The sequence below is a fragment of the Phyllostomus hastatus genome, unplaced genomic scaffold (genome assembly GCF_019186645.2).
Source record: "Phyllostomus hastatus isolate PE091 unplaced genomic scaffold, TTU_PhHast_1.1 phas_scaffold_21, whole genome shotgun sequence".
Classification (NCBI taxonomy): Eukaryota; Metazoa; Chordata; class Mammalia; order Chiroptera; family Phyllostomidae; genus Phyllostomus; species Phyllostomus hastatus.
The window spans coordinates 11,771,496-11,795,418 of NW_025334017.1; the positions used below are offsets into that span (position 1 = coordinate 11,771,496).

The 23,923-nt window shown below is 38.1% G+C and overlaps 1 protein-coding gene and 1 long non-coding RNA gene across 2 annotated transcripts in view; one reads left to right on the forward strand and one right to left on the reverse strand.

Moving 5' to 3' along the window:
* Nucleotides 1-12,792, forward strand: part of LOC123833311 — a 56,104-nt gene extending 43,312 nt beyond the window's left edge. The window contains exon 3 of the long non-coding RNA XR_006788205.1: nucleotides 12,665-12,792. This is a non-coding gene — a long non-coding RNA (uncharacterized LOC123833311). The remainder of the gene's footprint in view (nucleotides 1-12,664) is intronic.
* Nucleotides 1-23,923, reverse strand: part of CPA6 (carboxypeptidase A6) — a 250,032-nt gene that overhangs the window by 25,477 nt on the left and 200,632 nt on the right. Inside the window, exons 7-8 of the mRNA XM_045861448.1 lie at nucleotides 13,356-13,466; nucleotides 12,780-12,870 (exon numbers count right to left, since the gene is read on the reverse strand). Coding sequence (XP_045717404.1) covers nucleotides 12,780-12,870; nucleotides 13,356-13,466 — 202 coding nt within the window. The remainder of the gene's footprint in view (nucleotides 1-12,779; nucleotides 12,871-13,355; nucleotides 13,467-23,923) is intronic.

Below are 23,923 nucleotides of genomic sequence, written 5' to 3' on the forward strand. Positions count from 1 at the left end.
CATGAATTGTAATTAAAAAAATGTTTAACCTCTAGAGTCTTGGAGTTTTTTTTTCATATTTCATATGGGCTCAATTATTTTATTATGTAAAGTTTGATTCTGAAGTGTTTATATAAAAATGATAGTAAAACTTTATTTCATATATTTACTGCAAATATTTTTTCTTGCATGGTTGCTTATCTTAGTTTTGGTTCCTTAAAAAAATACTTAGTTCTTTACTTAATAAAGATATATCCACATTTGGAATCTATTATGATATGAGGGGAAATTTATTTATAAAAGATTGTGTATTTATTCTTACATGTTTAAACTTCAGTCACCTTCACAGTACTCTCCATTTGATGCAATACACCTATTTGAGACATTTTCCCACTGCTCTAAAGAGTTTTTGAACTCATAGATTTTGATGCCTTTTAGGGCTTCTCGTTTTTTTTCCACCTCTTCCACATCTGCAAAATGTTTCCCTTTGAGGACATTTTCATCCAGAGAAACAAAAACAAGTCACTGGGGGTGAGATCTGGTGAATAGGGAGGGTGGGGTATGGGGGTCCTGCTGTTCTGGGTCAAAAACTGCTTGCTGACACTCAGCAAGGTATGGGCAGGTACACTCTCGTAAATCATGAAATTGGCAAGTGTGTTGAAAGAGTCTTCAAAAAGAATTCACCGAAGCCAAACACAGCCTCTCACAACAGTGCCAGCTGGTACACTGATGCAGATGGGTTCCTAGAACACTCACCTAGTGAGGGAAGCCTGTACCACAAGGGGCCCACCCTCCAGAAGGTAGTTCCAGGGTTTCTTTGGGTTCCTTCTCATATATGTCGTAGTTGTCTAAAGATGCGGTTAATTTATATTTTGAAAACAGTTCTTTCAAGTGGGAAAGTGATGTGGACTCTGGCCTGCATTGTCCGAGGCATTATGGATGAAAGGGATGGCGGCAACTTCTTTCTTGATGGGGAGCAAGCCTCAGAGCACCTCAGCCACTCTCTCAAGAGGAGAGCACCCAGACCCTTGCCTTGACAGGCTTTTATTGGATTAAATTTGCATAGGAATACAGGGTGTATATGTAAAGCTCATCAATCACTGTCAGGCAGAAATGATTAAACAATAGATAACATTCAAAGAACTCTGAAGGCTTAATCAGAGTGAGGGTCAGATAATTAAAGGGCCATAAAACTTTGAGGAACAAACTCACTTCCTGCTTGGGCCCTTATCATTTTAATTGAAGGTATTAGCAAAGTAGGTTTCATAGAATTTTATTCATTCATTCTTAAGCCTGATCGCCTTTCCAGCACAGGGTGGCACCCACCTTCAGCATTGTTTCAAGCTTAAGTCATTGTTTCAGGCTTAAGTCAGGCAGGGGAAGTAAGGCAGCCAAGAGATTAGAAGACTTCTTGCAGACAGAATGAGGACTCAGGCTATGTCAAACCAAAGGGGCCCCCAAGTCCTTCCCTGGGGGCCCCCCATAATCATCCCTGTCTTAGGTCATCCCTCCCTTGAGGAATCTTACCCATCATTGGCTAACTGATCAAGCATTGGGGGCCAGGCAAGGTGAAGAAAAAGGAGCAGAAGTGGCATCCCTGCCAGGGAGATAAACTTTGTCTTCTTAGTGGCTTATGGTCCCAAGTTTGCTCACTCAGCCTTAGCCATTGGGAGGTTATAGCTCCTGAAACCGGTCAGGGCAGTCCTCAAAAGGAAAGTATCATTTTTTAAAGATTTTGGATAGACGTTTTTATTATTTTGAAGGAGTCTCTCTAATTTAAATGAAAAATGTTTCAATTACAGTTGAAACACAATATTATATTAGTTTTAGGTGTACAACATAGTGATTAGACATTTATATAACTCACAATGTAATCACACCAATAAGTTACACATAGTTATTATAATATTATTGACTATATACGTATAATTTGAATCTAAATATCTGCACTCAACAATCCATTTGGTAGAGTAGCCAGAATGATTATCTTAAAAAGTTAGTTAGATGATATCACCTTTCAATTCAAAACTCTTCAGTGATTTCCTGTCCTATTCTGAAAAGAATCCAAAGTCCTTCCTAAGATGTTCGACATATATCATCTTATATCTGGCTCTGCTCTGACTTCATCTCTCACCCTGCCCTGCTCACTCTGTTGCAGTCACGCAGCCCTCTTGTTCTTCTTTGAACACATCAGAGATGCTCCCAACCCGAAGCCTGGACACTACCATTCCCTCTGCCCCCTCTGTCCCCAGACCCCCTTCACCCTCTCACCTATCGCAGTGGTCTTCCTTACACACATACAATAGCTAACTCACCCCACCCCTGGCATGATCCATTATTCTCCTGTCATTATATTTTTCTTCACAGAATGTATGACAACCTTTGTTTTGTTTATTGCTTTTTCCCAACAACCAGCTCAGTAACTAGTAGCTGAAAAAACGAGTGAATAAATTCAGGCATGTATCTGGTAACCTCAGATGACCAGTATCACAATGTATTTGCTATTTTTTCTTATGATGTAAAAAAACTTTTTTCTTACAACTTACAAATACTACCATCATAATGTCATTTATGACTATGGTTTGAATGTTTGTCCCCCCTGAATTCATGTGCTGGAATTCTAATGCCTAATGTGAAGGTATTAGTAGGTTGGGCCTGTGGCAGTGAGTAGGTCATGAAGTGGAGCCCTTATTAATGGGACTAAAGACCCCATAAAAGAGATTCCAGAGGTCTCCCTAGCACCTTCCACCATAAGAGAACACAGTGAGGAGCTGTCATCTATGATATGGGAAGCCCTCACTAAACACTGAATTGGCTGCCTGGTTCCATGATCCTGAACTTCCCAGCATGCAGAACTGTGAAAAGCAAACATGTGCTTTTTAACAAGCCACCCAGTCTCTGGTATTTTGTTATACCAGCCTGAAGTGACCCAGACAGTCATTTTGGGGGCACCAAATAACTCCTCCTGGACCACTAGGGTTCTGCAGACCACTAGGGTTTTGTGAGGGTTGGGAAGTGCTGCTTTAGAAGACAGTATTATTCAGTGTAGGACAGCATTTCAGGTAATTATAAAAAGCAGTGGATAAAAAGAATATCATGGTTTTCCTATTTCTGTATGTAAGAATAGCATGCAAAAGAGATTGTTTTAATAATAGAAAGTTACTTCAAAACAAATGTGGATTAAAAATAAGCATATAGATTAAAAGGGAATTGGGAATCTGAACACAAGGAAAATCATTAACATTAGTGACCCAGAAGGAACATAAGGCTGCAATGCTTATGAGATGTTAAAAATAGTCACAAGAACCAAAAATTCAAAGCAGTTAGATATGCATGAAATTTACAAAAATAAAAAAATAACACGACTTGTCAAATGCAAATGATATGGCTGGAGGAAAATTATCAGGGCGATGTAGTTTGTTTTTGGTAAACTCAGAAATGCAATAATGCTGAAAAGCAACCAGCATAGTGAAAAAAGAAGTAATAGATAAAAGTTTTAAGAACCTTCCTTGTATGCCCATGGCAAGACCAGAGGCCTTCTCAAGATTGAGCAGACTTGGAATGTTACCTGCTTAAACAGGTGCAATAAAATTACAGGGCTTCAAAATCACTTCAAATTATGTGACCAAATGAAATATCAGTAGCCCAGTGTCCCAGGAGCTGAAGGAGTGATTCTGTGACCTCTATCACTTAAAAATTTTTTAAAATGATATTTACTTCAGTGACTTACAAAAATGAGCTATTTGTAAAAGGTTTTAAAACTCTGCAACATCATTCTGAAAGACTTTAACAAAGATATTTGTTTGTAATGTTGGAATAGGTGTCATGAGTAAACTAAGATATTGTCTTTCACATGACAATTATTACGTATTTACCCACAAGAATGATCAGAGAAATAAAACAAGATATCATTTTGTGTATACACACAAAATCAGTATCAAACATAATTTAATCTGTGGTTACAAAATGCTGATTTTTATAGCAGCACAATTTACAATAGCCAAGTGCTAGCAGCAACCAAAGTGCCCACTAGTAAATGAGTGGATAAAAAAACTATGGTACATTTACACAGTGGAATACTATACAGCAGAAAGGAAGATGGAACTTCTACCCTTTGCAATATCATGGATGGAACTGGAGAGCATTATGCTAAGCGAAATAAGCCAGGTGGTGAAAGAGAAATACCATATGATCTCACCTATAAGTGGAACCTAATCAACAAAACAAACAAGCAAGCAAAATATAACCAGAGACATTGAGATAAAGAATGAACTGACAGTAACCAGAATGGGGGGGGGGAGGGATAATGGGGAAAATAGAGGAAGGACCATTAAGGAACATGTATAAAAGACACATGGACAAAGCCAAAGGGGGTAGGTTTGAGGGTGGGAGGTGGGGATAAGTGGGGCAGGGGCCATGGTGGGGTACAAATGGAGACAGCTGTACTTGAACATCAATTAAAAAAACCCAGAAAGCTGACTTTTAAAAGTATTTGGGTATATCTTGCATAAGAAACATGAAACATAAAACAGAGAGATGAAGAGTTTTTCATATAACCGGTATCTGGATTAGCAAAATGTGTTTCCATAGCAAGAGAAGAAAATAAAAGTGTTTTTTTTTTGTATTTTCTTTGGCTTTAGACACAGAAGGATTTTCAGTTCTGTCTTAAAACCTTCTATCCTAGAAAGAACAAAATTTGCAAAAACATGTTGACAGTTGACAAATTAGAGGAGCACTAAGAGGAACAGACAATACATTCTTTGGCTGAGTAATGCTAAGAAGGTAGAGGTAATAGCTACTAGTATTTCTAATTGGTACATTATTTTATAAGACCAAAATAGTATGGATGATAATTGAATATGAAAAGGTGAGAGAGATAGTAGCAATAATGAAAACGAAGAAAAAAAAGAAAAATTGAACAGAATGTCAGAAAGAGCTTATGAAACTTCTTGGTTGAAGTAATAGGTGTGCACTGGGAAATGAAATATTTCTGAGAGGCTCTGCATTGGTTGGGGCTTCACGAAAGGGCACAGAATCCACTGTGGCTAGTTTAAGCGCAGAGGATTATTTTTTGAAGGTGTTAGGGTCTTTCAGAGCCATTGGGTAAGAAACTTTAGTTTGAGCCTTCGAGAAGCAATGTGCAGGTTACCAGGAGGAGCTTTTCTAAGACGAGGAAGTAGCAGATTCAGGGAAGAGTGGTGATGAGGAAGCTGCCTCAGGTAAACCATACCCCTCACCATGGTGCTGCTCAGCAGGGACAACAGAAGCCACCAGAAAATGACCCCTATCTTCCTTCCATATTTAAAGTGTCACATGAGGGCAGCTAAATGGTAGAACACACCCAGACCCCTAGTTCTAAGGGGTTCTAGGAAGTGTAGTCTTTATTTTTTCTGGCCTCCGCAGTAGAGGAAGTCACACTAGAAAGAGGTAGGAATGGATGGAGAGTGCCAACCAGGAGACATACTACAGACTTCATTACAAGAGAAACTTAAAGAGAAAACACCTAAACCAACGAGAAAACCAGAAAAATCAGTATGAACCCGTTTTTCCTAAGTTTCAACATCCATTGTCAGCTTTTCCCAAATTTCACCAGGGCTATATTATACAAGGATTTAAAAAACAACATTTGGAACCAGAGTAAGAAGTACCTTAAAGACGCATATTTTTATTTGGAAACTTAATTTGAAACTGTGACAGTATTGCTCTGGTGCTACTTGTAGGAGGCAGCAAATAAGAGAGAAAGGTGCCTGGCACTGGTAGATTCTATATGATCAGGTACAGGTGGGATTGTGATGATGATAGAAGGCCTTAAAACCATCACCAAGAAGTCAGGCCAACACTAATTCTCATTGTGTTCATGTCTAAATTGATAGCTGGGTTTTCAGGCAGTGTGGCAGCATTGTGGCAGATATGGTGATAAAGCGCCTGCTAGAAACACCTCTAAGCATTCAATAAATCAATGTAAATACACAGCTGAGTTCTCAAAAATGTTCCTGAAGGAACAGACTGGTAGAGAGAGCTGGAATGAGAACAGCTGAAGCAAAAGCTGTAACCATTCTCAGGCTTGTTTCAATGGCTGAATGCGGTGGCAGAAGGCCTGGATCAGGATTTAGATTCTCAATACGCAGGAGGGGGAGCAAGACCCAAGCATACACCTGGGGCCCTGAAAGAGCGACACTTTCAACTGAAGTGTGGGCTGCAAAGCAGTCTTCCTCTGTGGGAAGATATCAACCTCTGGCTAGGAGAAAAAAGTCTCTCCAGAGAACTGGTAATCATACACCTGACATTTCATGCAGATTCAAGCTACCAGCTTGGTAACGAGGTGTCCCAAGATCATAAATAGTAACTGAGGAATCCTCCTCTCCTTTCTTCTTATCATATATTCCCCATCTCTCTCTCATCTGTGTTTCATCATTTGATTAAATAGGCCCAGTCTTATCATTATTTTGATATCAACTACTCCTTTGTGGACACGTGTTGTTCAGCTCTGACCAAGTGGAGTGACTGATCATGATAAGTTGGTGCCCAAGGATCACACTAATGACTAGAAACAGAGGCACTGGAAACAGATTTGGCTTCTCATACTGGCTCAATTTTTGTGTAATTTGAAGCATGTTTCCTAATTTCTCTAAATATTAGTTTCTTCATCACTAAAATAGGGATAATACTAGCATTGACCAATGGGAAATTCATTTTAAGAACTTAACACATGCTAAGCACATGGTGAATCTTTTTAAAAAAATATTTTATTTATTTATTTTTAGAGAGAGGGGAAAAGAGGGAGAAAGAGAGGGAAAGAAATACCAATGTATGATTGCCTCTCATGCGCCCCTTACTTGGGACCTGGCCTGCAACCCAGGCATGTGCCCTCATTGGGAATCAAACTGGTGACCTTTTTGTTTGCAGGCTGGCACTCAATCCACAGAGCCACACCAGCCAGGCCCACATGGTGAATCTTTAATAAATGTTGGCCATGTATCATCCTCACCAGAGAGCAAACCCTGTATGATTTAAATTTCTAAATCTTTAGGATTCTATGCCCTTTACTCTCTGTTAAGTGAGCATAATAATTTAACTCACTGATTCTCTGATTTTAAAATTTCTCTATTGACTTCTGCAGGAGGTTTTAGGTGATTAATTATTTTTTTACACTGAATTGGTTATAAAACAAATAGAACAAGTCAACAAATTTTTCCCTTTATATTTCTGTAGAATCCCAAATAATTCCTTGGGCATTAGATAAGGACTCATTAAATCTTTCAGAGCTTTCTGGTACAACTTACAGCACCTTGCATTACAGAAGGTGCTTATACATTTATTTTGATTTAACATCAGATTAATATATAATGTGTTGGAATCACCCTTAACAGAAGTGGCAGGAATTTTAGGGGTCAAGTTCAACCATCTAGCTGATATCTTATTCCATCTATCTGTCATTCTCAGACTCAAGTTATCCAACTCCTGTCTGTACATCTTAATGATATAAATTCATTGTCTTATAAGGCAGTGTATTCCTGTTGTGAGTTCTATGCCTCTGAAAATTTGATGAGGGTGAGTTCTCTCCCTGAGCTCACCTGGAGGCCAGTCTCAGCACTTTCTCACATCCCCAAATAGCAGGTCCAATTACACAAACCATAGTCGGTGAAGCAGATTGAACTGAATATTATCAATGATGGTGGGTATGCAATACTGATGAGGATTTAATTAAACATTTAATTAAAATCCTCATTAGACATCTTTGAGTTCCACAGTCCCTTTCTAGATATTTTAGCAATGTTACCTCTCTTTTTTAGCCTCTCTTTTTGCCCCAAATTTAGTCTCTGAAATTCCTATATTTTTATAGCAATTCAGCTCAGGTTTTCAGCTCAAATAGCTCTCTCTAAACCAAAGCCCTTTGTGGGAAGAACTCATCCTCTTAGAAAGATGGCAGTGACCTTCTATTCTTCCACAGACACTGGCTGAAAACAACCTGTATGGAGTAATTTCCCTCATCATCTCAGGTGATCTATCAAAATATTTGTCCAACTAAACAGATCTCCCCTTTTTTTTTGGAAGAGTAAGTGGGTTTGGGCAGGAGAAGGGCATGTGTGGAGAGGGACATAGTAACTGGGCTGTAAAAAAATATGGTTTTCCCTATATTATGCCTAATTTACAATATTAGGTGATTGAGTGTTCTAAAAAAAGTAGTTATATTTCATTAAGTGCCTAACTTGCTCTAAATGGCAATTAAAATTTTTTAGAACAGCTTTATGGAGTCATAATTCACATACCATAAAATTCACTATTTTGAAGCATACAGTTTAATGCATTTTAGTATATTCTCAATCATCGCCACTATATAATTCCAAAACATAGGGGCTGGCAAATATAGGTTTACAGTTGAGAGTACATGAAGTGCAAGTTATTCTTGTGCTATTATTTAGTAATTAGTATAGTATGCATTATTATTAACCTACTTTTTCCCATCCCTGTGTTTCTATTTTCTCCAAAAGAAACCCCTTACCCATTGGCAGTCACTCCCCATTGCCCCCTCTCCCTAGCCCTTTGGTAACCACTAATCTACTCTCTCTCTCTATGGACTTGCCTATTTCAGACATTTCATACAAATGGAATCATATAATATTTGTTATTTTGTGACTAGCTCATTTAACTTGGCATAATGTTTTCAGGTTCTTTCATGTACCAGTACTTATTTTTTATGGCCAAATCATATTCCATTGTATGGATACACCATATTTGGTTTATGTACTCATTAGCTGATAGACATTTGCATTATTTCCACTGTTTGGCTGGTATGAATAATGTTGCTATAAACATTCATGTGCAAGTCAATGTATGACAAATGTTTTTATTTCTCTTGAGTATATTCCTAGGAGTGGAATTGCTAGGCCTTATGGTAACTTGGTGTTTACTTTTCTGAGGAACTATTAAACAGTTTTTAAAAAATTTATTTTTCTTTTATTGATATTTTAGAAATAGGGGAAGGGAGAGAGGAAGAGAGGGAGAGAAACATCGATGTGAGACAGAAACATTGGTTGCCTCTTGCACACACCCCTACTGGGGACCGAACCCACAACCCAGGCATGTACCCTGACTAGGAATTGAACCCATGATCTTTCGGTTTGCAGGAGAATGCCTAACCAAGTGAGCTTCACTGGTCAGGGCTATTAAAAAGATTTCCCAAGTAAGTGGCTGCATCATTTTACATTCCCACCAGCAATTGGTAGTGTTCCAATTTTTCCATACCCTCACCAACACTTGTAATTGTCTTTCTTTTTTATTACAGCCATCTTAGTAAGTGTGAAGTGGTACCTTGATGTATATTGCCCTGATGGCTAATGATATTAAGCATCTTTTTATGCTTATTACTATTTGTGTATCTTCTTTGGAGAAATGTTTATTGAAATTATTTGTGCATTTAAAATTGGGTCATATGTCTTTTTATTGTTGAGTTGTAAGATTCTTTTAATATTTTGAATACAACTCCCTTATAAGATATACAATTTTCAAACATATTCTTTCATTCTGTAGGTTGTTGCAATAGTAATTTATGTTTAGGCAACACTTGATTTACAAAGGGACTAAAGCTTAAGTATGGATATCATCCAAACCTTGCTTCTCTTCTGGATTTATTCCAATTTGGAAAAAAGCATGCCCTGGCTGGTGTAGCTCAGTGGATTGAGTGTGGGCCTGTGAACCAAAGGGTCACCAGTTCATTTCCCAGTCAGGGCACATGTCTGGGTTGCAGGCCAGGTCCCCAGTATGGGGCGTGTGAGAGGCAACCACACATTGATGTTTCTCTCCCTCTCTTTCTTCTTCCTTTCCTCCCTCTGTAAAAATAAATACATAAAATCTTTCAAAAAAAAAAAGAGAAAAGCAGTGTTCACAGCATTGTCTAAAAAGAGTGCAGGAAAAGATGGGAAGAAAACCTACTGTGCCTAGTAGAGAGTATGTGCTCAGTTAACTTTTCAAAATGAATGCATACAATTGATATATTTATTCCTGGTTCCCACCACTACTCTGACTTCAGTCCCTCTGCTGGACTTTCAGAGCCATGATATTCATTTCATGGTCTGAAGGCAGAGCTATGAAGTATTGGGAAGATGTACTTGTTTCCATATGTATGCTCTAAGCTCTCTACTCTATATTAAGTGCACTAAAACATAACACTTATGGGTCAGAGGTTTTGTGGTAAAAAGCAGTTTTGTGTTATACACTTTAAGTTTGAGACTCACTGACTTAAGAGAAAGAAGCAGTTGTTTTCCACAGGCTTGGGCATTTCCATATCATTTATACTACAGATGCTTATTTGGAGGTTCACTTTGGGATTTCACTTATTTCAATGCCCTTAACCTAAGAGTGGTTTCCTCAGTGAAGTTCACTGTCCCCTTGACCAAACCTGTAGCTGTCGGGAGATGGGTCTGATGCTGTGAGGGAGGAAGGCCACATCTGCCTGCCAGCCAAGTCAGCTGAATCTACTTGGGAAATGTTTAGGAGAGATGATCCCAGACAGGCTGTCTGCATTTCCACATCACTTACAATAGTCTATCAAGGTCATTTTGCAACTGACATATGTCATAGTCCCTTGTCAACATCTTGAGTGTTGACTTACAGAAAGAATCAGAATGATTCAAAAATGGGAAGAATCAAAGGAATTCTAGTTGGGACAGCAGTTGAAAGAAATCAGAGAAGGCATATATATGAAGGAAACAAGCTAGGCAAGGGAAGAAGAACCCAGGGAAGCAGGACAGTTATTTGTAACTGGATATAAACAAGAGTCTAACCTTACACAGGCAGAGCTGGCTGGACTGCTAATGTTACTGAGCTCAGTTACCCACTCATGGCACTCAGTCAGATGGTTGTGGGCTTCCTGTGTATGACACATGTATGGGTGTGGGTAGTGGTCAACTAGTGAAACGGGACGCATACCTGTGAGCATGTACAATGGTCCCATAAGAGAGGGGGAAAAGAGAATTTTAAAAAATCAGCAGCCTTAGGGAGTTAATGTGAATAAGCTTATTGTCTCAGTCCAGATTGACGAAAAATATCTTAACACTAAACAGTCATCAATAATGCCACTTTATAGTATCTATGCAATGCTTTTTCTTTCCCAGTGGTTCATCAGTACAATACTCTCCTGAAGGAAAAGGTGATTTTACAGTTGACCTGAGGCTCAGAGGTGAATTGACTATTCTGGAGGGGGAGAAAGGGAAGGCCACTGTTTGGAGCTAGGGCTAAATTAGGCATTAAACATGTGTCCATTCCTTTAATTCCTATAAGAGCTGTTTGAGGTGGGTATTATTATTATTATTATTATTATATAGATTATGGAAAATTATCCAACTCTTTTGAGCAATAATGGTAGAATAAAACCATATCTCATACTCTAGAGCCATATTCTTTTTCTACTCTACCCAATTCTTATTTGCCAATTCTAACTGATGGAGGGAGGTTCCCCAGAGGAAGATGTGGGAGGAGTCTAAGCCCATGTCCATTCTGTCTGAGGCTGGTGGGGACCGGAGGAGTAGCATGTAATACAGAGCCAAAGTGTCACAGAGTGAGTGATTTGTAATAGGCCTCATTTCTAAGAGACAAAGACTTTCTATTATGCAATGGTTGATATTTTGAAGGAGTTAAGGTAGGACTCTGCCTTTTGATACCACTTCTCTTTTCCTTCCCTTCTGTTGACAAGTATAATACCAGTGAAGGACACCAAAATATGTCACCAACAAATATGCCCCCTTGGCCTAAAAATTATTTTGAGCTGAAGACAATGAAGCAGCAGAAACTGCAAGGAAAGATCTCTGTACCTTCCCCTTTTCTGCCTAAAGACACGCTATAAATTCTCCTTATCTTGGTGATAGACTCTATCAGCACCTGTGCACCTGTGAGGAATCTAAAGCAACTTTACTCCCTGAGTTTCCTCCCACATATTTATTTTCCCACAGTTTGCTGCCCTTGGAAGCCTAAAACTGCTTACCTCTGTCCTGCCATTTCTCCTTAAACATTTTGCTCTTTGTTGGAGATGCTGTGTAAGCCAGAGTTCTAAGTTGTGATTTTGAGTTACTTTTCATGAGATTTCTCCCATGTGACATGCATGTACATGTTGATAAACTGTTTTTCTCTTGTTCAGCTGTGTTTCTGTTTAAGAGTCCCAGATAAAAACTCAAGATGGGTAGAGGTAAAGTTTTGCCCCCTCTACACGAGCTATGGCTAATTCTCTCTCTCTCTAGTACTCTACTTGCTTTTTTATTTTGCAAGTTCCCTTTCTCAAAATGACATCATTTCCTTGCTTGAAAGGTATGTACCAATGAAACAGGTAATGTAGCAGAAATATATTTTCTGTGTGTGTGGCGAATTAGTGCAGAGCTGGCAGATTGGTGGGTTCTCAACAGGGATCTGGCAGCTTTGGTCATCATAGACAGATGACAGCAGGATCATTGCCACTCTCAGTGAAAGGATGAAAACAACCAGATTTGTACCGCAAACCAAACTTCTTGTTTCAGCTTCTGAATGACAGAAACTGTATTCCTTAGTTTCCTGCTTTTACATCTGTGTTTAAATTTTCAGTTTTCATGATTGGGTTGATAGATTCTAATCTTTGTTGTTTACATATTTAAAAGCCCTTTCATTTTGTTTTTCAAATTATAGCTACAATGTACATATTCATGTTTTTCTCTGTTAGGTTTCCACATATAGAAAAACATCAGCCGTACATTAGAGCCCTAACGAGCTCATCAGTTCTGAGTGTAAAAGCTGTGGAACCTTCGGATCTGAATCTCAATGAGTCCCGGACTTACCGCACCACTTCACTCTCCAGTTCCGGTTGGCATCCACTCCGCGGCACCGAAACCTTGAGTTCCTTGACCTTGTTTTTCTCCAAAATCGATCCTAGAATGTAATTAAAAACATAGTTGAAGAAAGAATAGTTATAAGATTATTCACAAGCATTTTAGTAGCACAATCAATTAGTGAATGAATCCCAGCACTGAAGGGGAGAGTTCCTTCTGGAACAGACCAATTCAGGGCGTGGGAAGAAGACTGGATGGACACCCGGGTTCAGGCTCCACTCTCTGCCGCAAACTTGCTGTCTCTTACCTTAGCTCAGCCTCATTTCTTTACAGGCAAGTCGAATAAGCTGGACTGAACTAGTGATTTTTCACAGTTTATTTTAAAAGAAATATTTATTTATATGAAATTTATGCAAAGCTACGCATACAAACAAAATCAAAAGGTTGCTATGATGGGGAGGAGTGGAGGTTTCTTTTGTAGCTCTGGATCACTGGGCTGGTGTCCAAAGCTTCCTTCCTGTTCTGTGACAGTTTCCTATGATTTATTCAGTCTCTCTCTTTGATTGAATAGGCAAAGTGACTTACACTGGTCCAGCTGAAATGGTATCCATCAACATTAAACACAGGCATGATATAGAAATACAGATGATTCATCATTTTTCTCATGATTGGATCACTCCTGTAGGTTAGAAGAGCCTAAAAGACAAAGGTGACAGTTTTCTTATAAATTGATTCCAAATACAGATTTAGAAAAAAAGAAAAAGAAAATCCTTTCCATGGAAATACTAAACATACTGGGTTAAAAAGCAACAACATAATATGAACTATACTCTTTGACATCATATACTTGTATTCTTTAATGAGACTTTTATAAATTCTATATTATGAATAATATTTTAGCAAAGGTGGCAAAACATTAATTGGGCAGCCTCTTGCCCAATTAATGTTTTTCAGATATGGCTGTATTTTAGGTTAAGAAAGCAACAATTTTGTATAATCAGTTCTTTATAAGATTCCATTCCATTGTGGACAAAACACTTAAATATAGTTTGATATCTTTACATGATATACAAGCTGGTTATGTATGTCACTTAATTGTCTGTCTAACTGGTGCCAGATTTAAGCCTTAGAACTTACTGCCCGGATGCTTGGTTCTTTCCTGGCTTTTCTATAAAAACCTTGGTGAACAATATAACATCTCTGTCATCCTGTTCTTGTGACTGGGTGTTACTTCTGCTGTATCTGACCTCAGGTCTAAAGATTCTGCTTTACAGATTTTGCCTCAGTTGAAAAATGTTGAATATACTAAGTCAAGTTAAGACATTTTGAAATACCATCCCTTTTTTAAAAGTTCTTTTTGATACATGTTTTTCTATGTATAAAGTATCTCAGAAAAACATGTAGGAATTTTATAGCAATGGCTGCCTCTGGGGAGCAGGACTGGGGGACAACATACAGGAAGGAGAATTACTTTTAATTTTACACCCATTTGGATTGCAATGGAAAATAAAATAATTCTTAAATATTATGTACCTACTTCCTTGGAAAATTTAATACTTAAAATTTCAATCTTCCTTTACACTTAATTAAGTAGAATTTCTGAATCCATAGTAAGCACACTCTGTATTTACATGGTGAGAATTCTGTTCATAGAGAGCAATCCAATAATACAAGTTATTATTAGAAACTATTACTATATTAGATAGGATACTGAAAACATAGGGATATATTTAAGAACATAAGATTTATTAAATACAATTCTATTAAATATAAATATCTATGGGATCATCACAAGTTGATAAACATTAATGTGAATCTCTCCTGTTCTCTGTTATTTAAGGCTCAGTAATAATTTGTTGGCCCAATAGCTTTAGTAGAATTTTCATATATGTTTGAATTTCCATTAATTGTCTAATGTTTCAAACTAGAAGAATATCTCTGAGACATAATCAATTGTCCATACCTAGAAATTCTGTTTTCATTTAACGAATGGAGGCTCCCAAGTGCTTGGAGGAAGCCTGTAGAGGATGGCAGTGACAGAGCTGTATGGTTAGTGACATTCCCCCCCTAAAATGGCTTTCCATGCCTCTTTAGAAAGGAAGACAGAACAGATGGGAGAAAAACGAGCTGGTGAAGCAAGGCAGAAAAGGATAGGAAAAAGTCGTAATTTATCCTACCGGCACTGGAACCTTGGCTCATTTGTCCCATTCCAAACTGGGGAAGTCTCACCTTTCCCAAGCGTGGATTATGGGTCATGTCAGCACCTAACCACCAGGCCAAGCTAGAGATTTTCCTGAGAATGGTCTCTTATCCTGCCTTCTCCTCCTTCAATGCAAGTGACCATTATACTTTCCTATTTAAAAGAATATTTCTAACTTTCTTTTTAAAATTACAATATATTTTAAGTAAATAAAGTACAGAGAAGAATATCATATCTATGTGCCCACCAAACACATCTTTCCATATTTATCAAATCTTTTGAGACATTGTAGATAAAACTAAAGCTTCCTTTTAACCACTCCCTGATTCCATTTCCCTCCCCTCCACCAAGGTAATCACTGTCCTAAATTTGATATCACCTTTCCCATGCATGTTTTGTTTTGCTATGTATATGCGTATGTAGATTCACGAACAATATATATATGTATGTTTTGAGATTTCACACATCAAGATGTGTCTGCGTTCAGTCCGCTGCTCTCCCCAGTATTATATTTTTGACACTAAGTTGATCATTTATTTATTGTAACTAGTATTCCATTATAGGTAAACAAACAACATATTGATCTCTTAATTTTTTTTAAAGATTTTATTTATTTATTTATTTATTTTTTAGAGAGGGAAGGGAGGGAGAAAGAGAGAGAGAGAGAGAGAGAGAAACATCAATGTGTGGTTGCTTGGGGACATGGCCTGCAACCCAGGCATGTGCCCTTACTGGGAATCGAACCTGTTACACTTGATCTCTTAATTTGTTAATGAACACTTAGGTCACTTCTGATATTTCATTATTACAGTATCGCAATGAACATTTTTGCACATTTTTTCTAGATGTGTGAGAGTTTTTGATGTTATATATGTAGGAATGGATTTGCTGAATCATGGGTTTACATACCTTCCACTTTACTAACTTGCTGTTTTCTTTCTCAATCAGAAATACTTTCATTTGCAGTGAATGAGGGTCCCCATTGCTCTACAAACTTACCAACCCTTGGTATTGTTAAACTCTTAATTTAAAAAATTTAAGAGTATGAAGTTGTTTTGTTTCTTTCTTCATATTTTCCTGATTATAAATTATATTAAATAGCTTTTTATATAACAGGCCATTCTAAATATAAATTGCTCACTTATATTTTTACCTATTTTTCTATTAACCTCTTCTTATTTTTCTTATATTCTGCTATTAGTCATTTGGTTATATGCATCATGAATATCTTCCTTTCTTGAAACTTATTGTTTCCTGTTTTCATCATGTCTTTGTTGTACATATTTTTTTAAGTTATCATCACTAAATGTATATGTTTTCTTTAAGAACTTATCTTTGCCTGGAGATCATAAAGCTATCCTATATTTTCTTTCTTTCTTTTTTAAGTATATTTTATTGATTATGCTATTACAGTTATCTCATTTCTCCCCTTTATTCCCCCCTGCTCTGTACACTCTCTCCCACACACATTCAAAAAGTTGTTTTCAAGCTTGTTTTTCAAATGTAGGCCTTAAACCTCCTAGAAATGATTTTTTTTACTTGATGTGAGGTTGGGATTTATTAAATTATTTTTCCTTTAGGGAAGACCAGGTGTGCCACTGTATTAATTTGGATGGTTTGTCTTTTCCTTAATGAGTTCACACATTCTCTGTCAAGTGTCAAGTTTTCCTTCGTGGGAGGAATTGCCCTAATGCACTTCAGTTTACATCCAGTCACCAAGCCACACCAATGGATACACGGAGTCTGTTGAGTCTGGTAGCATGTGTCTTCCCATGTTATTGCATTTCAGAGCTGTCTCGGCTATCTTTTACCCTTCTCTCTTCACATTAATTTTAAAGTCAAGGTTGAGCATATTAAAAATGTTCTGCCCTATCCTAAGTTGTTTTCTAATTTTTTGTCATTAACAAATGTTGAATTTTAGCAAATAATCTTTCTTCATGTATTAAGATCATATATTTGTTGTTATGGTCAATTTTATTAAGTAATTTTTCTACTGTTTAATCGTTCCTGCATGACTGGTGTAAGCCCATTTGGTTATAATATATATTCTGACTACATTGGCTGGGTTCATGTTGCTAGTATTTACATTTATGTTCCTGAGTGAGATAGGCCTATGGTTTCGTATTTTGTCCTTGTCTGGTGTTGGTTTCAGTGTTACATCTCTCTATTGTTACTTGGGGAGTAAACCATGCAGGCCTAGAGCAGAAATTAATTACATATAAAATAAAAATACAATAGGGAAGATATATATCTTTGCCTTCTTTTTCATTGATTTTTCTTTGTTTCTTTCTTTTGTTGACACTTTTTTCTTCTCTAATTTCTTGAATTGAAAGGTTAGCTCATTAATTTGGAGACCTAATTCTTTTCTAGTATATTTATTTAAAACTATACATTCTCCTTCAGTACTATATTAGCTATATACTAGGTGTTTTGATATATAACAGTTTTGTTTCCATTAAGTTGTAAATATTAATTTTTTCTTGATTTCTTTAAACCATGAGTTATTCATAATTTTTTTATGTTCAACTATGTGAGTTTTCTTCTTAAAGTCATATTTTATAAATAATTTCTAACAACCGCATTATAGTCATTATAGTCAAAGAGTATGGTCTACGTGGTACAGATTCTTTGCTATTTCTTAAACCTTGCTTTGTGGATGAGCATGTAGTTAAGTTTTACAAATGTTTCAGTTATGCTTGAAAGGAATATGTATTCTCCAATTATTGGGTATAGATTCTATATGTGTTTATTAGGTTAAGTTTATAATCACACTGTTTATATCATCTATCTTCTAATTAAGAATGTTGCCTGTATGTTGTCTTAGTAGTTGAGTTGTGAAAAAATTGACATTATTAGGTTTGTCAATTCTGTCAAATTTTGTTCTATATGTAATATATTGAGGCCATTTATATGGCTCTTCACTTCCAAATAATATATTAAATAAGGAAGTTGTTCTCTAGGATTCCATTTTAACATGGACTTAATTTCCAAGACTTGCCAGAATGTGTCCTTCCTCTGACAAATGACAGGGTGTCATTGTATTACATATGGCATACTTGTGATTTTTGTAGTTCCAGAAATTGTAGCCGTTCTCCTTCCAGTCAGACAAAGCGAGAGTGGCCATACTATGAAGACTACTCAGTATTGCACAGGATGACTGAGAGACCTCCCTGATCAAATGCTTTAAGTAATAGGACATAGATGATTTCTTTTTTATGGTTTAGGTGGAGTTTCTAGAAAAGAGATGACTATGTGACTTTCTATTTCCTATCCTTCTGACAAATGTTAACCATAAAGGGGTGCACTTTCCTTCTAATGGGTAGGACTCTTTTTACCAATCCATTCACACCACCCATATGCACAGAAAAGGAGACGCTTACTAATTAAGTTCCATCTGGGCTTCACAAGTGTAATGTCTCAACTACTATTATTACCTATCAGGAAGACTTAGGTAGGTCATGATCTGAAAGCCAGTCACAAAACAATGCACCACACGCCTCAGTGTGGCAGTCTTTAGGTATTGCACTCATCTTACTTCAATGTATTTAAAACTTCTTCACTAAAATGGATTTTCGTTTTAAAATAAAAGATATCAAAGAAAGTTTGGAGTATTACCTTCTGCTAGGAAAATGATATATTCACTATTAGGTTAACATTTATTTGGTTGGATGTTGCTTTTTTAGAACCCCATAACAGCCTGGAACATTGGGGCATTTTTTTCATTCTTGTTTAAGATCAGTGTTACTGGCCTTTTAAAGTTAGTTTCAAAATTTTCCATTATTTTTGTTTTTTCTCTAGAGTCATTATGGAGGACCTGAAAATAATAATCACACATTCAGTGGAGGAGAACAAATAATAATCACACATGGAGAAGTAGGCATGCTCCAGTTGAAGCCGAAGGAAAGGCATAGTCACCAGTCAAGTTGAAGAATATCTTCATCTGGACTGGAGTGGAATATAATTATTTAGGATGGAAAGAAGTTGTAGCATCTAAGTGGGTGCATCTTGACACAAAGGACATATTTAAAATTTAATGCTAGGAGAATCAATTAGGGCAGGAGAGTTTCCAGGGAAATTTTTAAAAGGGAACTTAATCTATAAAGGTATTCACCATCATGCCATGAAGAGCTTGTTAAATGCAAGACGGTAACTAAATAATGGTTTGAAGGCAAAGTGAGCAAGAGGCTCTGTCAGTGAAGGATGGAGAACCAGAAAATCACATGCTAATCTTATAGATTCTAGTTTAAAAAATTAAAAACAATTTTAATTACAATTGACATCAAATATTATATTAGTTGCAGGCATACAGCATAATGGTTAGACATTTATATAATTTACAAAGTGATCCCACTGATAAATCTAGTACCCACCTGATACCATACATAGTTACTATAATATTGTTGACTATTTTCCCTATGCTGTATTTATAATACATCCCTGTGACTACTTCGTAACTGCCAATTTGTTCTTTTTAAATCCCTTCATATTTTTCACCCTGTCTCCCAAGTACTCCCAGCTGGTAACCATCAGTTTGTTCCCTGTATCTATCAGTGTGTTTCTGTTTTGTTTATTCATTTATTTTATTCTTTAGATTCCACAATTAAGTAAAATCATATAGTATTTGTCTTTCTCTAACCAACTTATTTCATTTAGCATATTGCCCTCTAGGTTGATCCATGTTGTCACAAATAGTAAGGTTTCATTCTTTTTTAAGGCTGAGTAATATTTCATTGTATGTAAGTACTGTTACAGGGTGCAGCCAAGAGGGGGGACCCCAAATGGGCATTTGAAATGGGGTCCAGAACTTAAGGTGTCCAGGAGATTTTAAGATGTCTTCCCCCTCCCCCCAGGGTGTGTGTTGGGGGAAGAGGCAAATGGAGCAGGGCCATTGAGAGCTGTTTTGCATAGCAACAGCCTTGCAGCTACCCTCTGGCGTGGTCATTTAACATATCTATAGCCTTTGGCTGGTTGCATGGATATGTTAAATAGCTGTGATCATCTCTGAGCCAGGGGAATGGAAGTAACTTCCCCACCAAGACGTGACTGGGGGCAGATCCCCCAAGCTACAGCGCCTGCGTGGGAGCTCGGAGAAGATTGGCTTCAGGACATGGGGCCACACCTGCCCAGACTCATGATGGCAGCCCAGTAAACCTGGAAGGATATGAGTTCTGGCATGTGAAGCCGAGTGTGGGAGGAGTCGGAAATGGGGCTGCAGAGGAAGATTGGCCACGGGGATTTAAAACCCAGACTTGGTGGCCATTTAGGAAGGAGAACCATGCACAGCCCTGAGAGAGAGAGAACCATGCGGCTTTAGCAGAATGGGGAGGACCTCAGCCATTGAGAGGGGAGAACCACGTGGCTTTGGCAGAGTGGGGACTCTCCCCTTCCCTCAGCCATTGAGAGGGGAGAACCATGCTGCTTTAGGAAGGAGAGCCATGCGCAGCCCTGAGGGAGGGAGAACCGTGCTGCTTTAAGAGGAGAACCATGCTGCTTTAGGAAAGAGGGCCATGCGCAGCCCTGAGGAGGAGAGCCATGCGCAGCCCTGAGAGGGAGAGAACCATGTGGCTGTGGAGGTGCAGAGAGGATCACGGCCATTGTAGAGAGAGCCACACAGCTTTAGCAGAGTGAAGACTCCCACATCCCTGAGAGGGAGAACCATGCAGCCTTGACAGAGTGGGGACTCCTGTGACCCTGGGAGAGAGGACCACATGCCTGTGCCAGAATGCGGACCCCCACAGCTTTAGAAGGGGAACCACCACCTGGTGTTAGCAGAGATCCCGGCGACTCAGCCGAGGGTGCCGGGAACCCAGGGAGGTCTCCCAGTCGAGATGGAGGACTAACTGGGAAGAACCAGAGGACTGCCTGAGCCATGGACTTCTATTTCCTTTCCTGAGATACGGTACTCTGGACTGGGCAAAGGGGGAAGGAAGGAAGGACTGTGTGTGTTTGTGGGTGTTTTAAGGGACTTTAGGATTTTTGATAAAGACATTAGGTCACTACTTTAAGTTTGTATAGCATTAAATAAATGTTTCCTTTCCTTTTCACGAATCTCTGGCATTGAGAGACATCTTTCCTCTGGCGGTGGACATAACGGACCTGGGGCCTTCTTTCAATAATAGTATATTGTCTCAGGCCACCCCTTGTTGTGTTCTGTAACAGTACCACATCTTTATCCAATCATTTATTGATGGGCACTCAGATTGCTTCCATATCTTGACTCTTATAAATAATGCTGCAATGAACATAGGGATGCATATATCTATTCAAATTAGTCTTTTGGATTTTGGGGGGATAAATACCAGGAAGTGGAATTGTTGGGTTATAATGTAGTTTTATTTTTAATTTTTTGAGGAACCTCCATACTGCTTTCCACAGTGGTTACACCATCAACAGTGCAGGAGAGTCCACTTTTCTCTACATCCTTGCCAATACTCGTTCTTGATTTAGTGATGATAGCCATTCTGACAGGTATGAGGTGATATATGATTGTGGTTTTAATTGTATTTCTCTGATGATTAGTGACATTGAATGTCTTTTCATATGTCTATTGGCCATCTAAACTCTAGTTGTTTTTATACTTAATTTATACTTAGAACCACACAGAGATGACTGATGTAATAGGACAAGTTGTTGGGAACTGCCCTGCCTGGTTTCAGGAGCTGTAATCCCTGCCCCGCCATGGCTAAGGCTGAGTGACCTTTGGATCATAAGCCACTAAGGAGACAAAGCTTATCTCCCTGACAGGGGTGCCACCTCTGCCTCTTTTACTGCACACTGCCTGGCCCCCAATGCTTGGTCGGTTAGCCAGTGATAAGTAAGATTCCTCAAGGGGGGGATGACCTAAGACAGGCATGATCACGGGGGGCCCCAGGGAAGGACTTGGGGGCTACAGAAAAGGGGTGATGGACCTTTGTCCCTTGGCTTTGAAATAGCCTGAGTCCTCATTCTGTCTGAAAGAAGTCTTCTAATCTCTTGGCTGCCTTACTTCCACTACCTGACTTAAGCCTGAAACAATGTTGGAGGTGGGTGACACCCTGTGCTGGAAAGGGCAGGTTCCCTAGGGTGATCAGACCTAAGAAAGAATATGTAAAATCCTGTGAAACCTGCTTTGTTTAGAATGATCTCAATTAAATGATAAGGGTCCAAGCAGGAAGTGAGTTTGTTTCCCAAAGTTTTATGGCCATTTAGCTATCTGACTCTGACTCAAAATAGGTCCTCAGAGTTCTTTGTTATCTATTGTTTGATCCTTACTGCTTGATAATGATTAATGAGCTTTACATATATATCCTGTATTCCTAGCAAATTGAATCCAGTAAAAGCTTCTCTAGGCAAGGGTCAGGGTGGTCTCCCCTTGAGAGAGAAGCCGCAGCATCCTTTTTCCTCCACAGCACTCCATAGTCCATGTGAATTTATTTTGTCTCATCTATAATGCCGAGGACACTGCAGGCTGGTGTCCGAGTCAACAGGTGATAATTGAAAATTTGTATCTATTAATCTGCATTTGCTAATAAGAGATACAGATAAATATTTAAAATATTTGTGTCACCAGGAAGAATATAATATTAGAAGCACATCTGCCCTACTCTTTCCTAGGTAACACTACTTGACATTTTTAGAACTTATATGCTGAGATAGCCTAATGACAATGGTTGGTTGCATTTACTTAGGACCAACAGAGTGGGGGCCAGGATGAACTCTGTGGTATTGTTAAAATCTACTATGTAAGGATCTTTCATCTACCAAAAGGAAAGTACAAGCATCCTCATTTTGTGTGGCTTTGCTCTACACAAATTTCAGTTACCATGGTTCAGTTAAATAATTTCATTCCTCCAACCAGTACAGTTCAAATTGCAGTTACCACTGATTGATTTTTAGTACACAGACCATTATGTAAATAACAGATGGGCATCAAGATCTGTGAACAATTATATCACTTCTTTTAAAGTCTGTCTTTGGGGCATTGCTTTCTGAGCATCTGCCACTCAGGTCACACGCAGGCGGAAAAGTGTGTAGCTGTATTGCCTCTCTGTCTCCTAAACCTGTGTAGCATTTTACAAAAATGAATGATGGCAAGAAGAAATTGGTCCACCGAGATTAAAGTTCAGCAAAGAAATAAAAACTAATAATGTAGAGGTGAAATTTGAATCAAATATAAATGAAGTTGTAGAAGAAATAGATAACCACAGGAATGTTGGCACTTCCAACATTTAATATGTGCAGCCAGAGGAACTTAGTGAGAACAGACTTGCCATAAAAAAAGAGAAAAGTAGTTGTGATGAAAAGTAGGAAGATGTTCTGGAAGAAATGATGCTATCAACATCTCACATTAAAGAAACACACAGATATTTTACAATGGTGAAAGGGCAAAGGAAAGAAAATATTAGAAGCTGGTCTACAATAAGAAAGGAGTACGGCAATTTGCTGAGGCATAAAAAGGAGGACAGAGGAGGGGAATCTGTAAAGTGTCAGCCACGAAAGAAAGATGCTCACTTCACGTTGTAAGTTATGTAATGAGAATGCACTATCAGAATCACCTGTCGTAAGTTTTTATTTTATAAAAAAATAGATCATTTTAATTATTGATATTTCTAATTGTTTAAATTATAGCATAATAAATATTAGGTTTACTATTTTTTGGTTGTTTCCCTACATATTTATAACAGAGTGAGAGAGTTTTTTAATCTTTTGGTATAAATACATAAAGGTAATAGAACAAACACAGCTTTCTGCACTGATTATTAGAACAGATTTCAATGGCATCAGCTTGCACAGTCACTTTTACAGCCCTGCACCACTGTGCAGAAAAATCGAGGACTGCCTGTACAAACAGTGCTCAGAACATTCTCAAATATTGGGTAGTGGAGTACAAGGAATGAAATGTATTTCAATTTAATTAAATTGAACAAACATTAATATAGACCTTGCTATGTATAAGACATTATAAATTGGATAA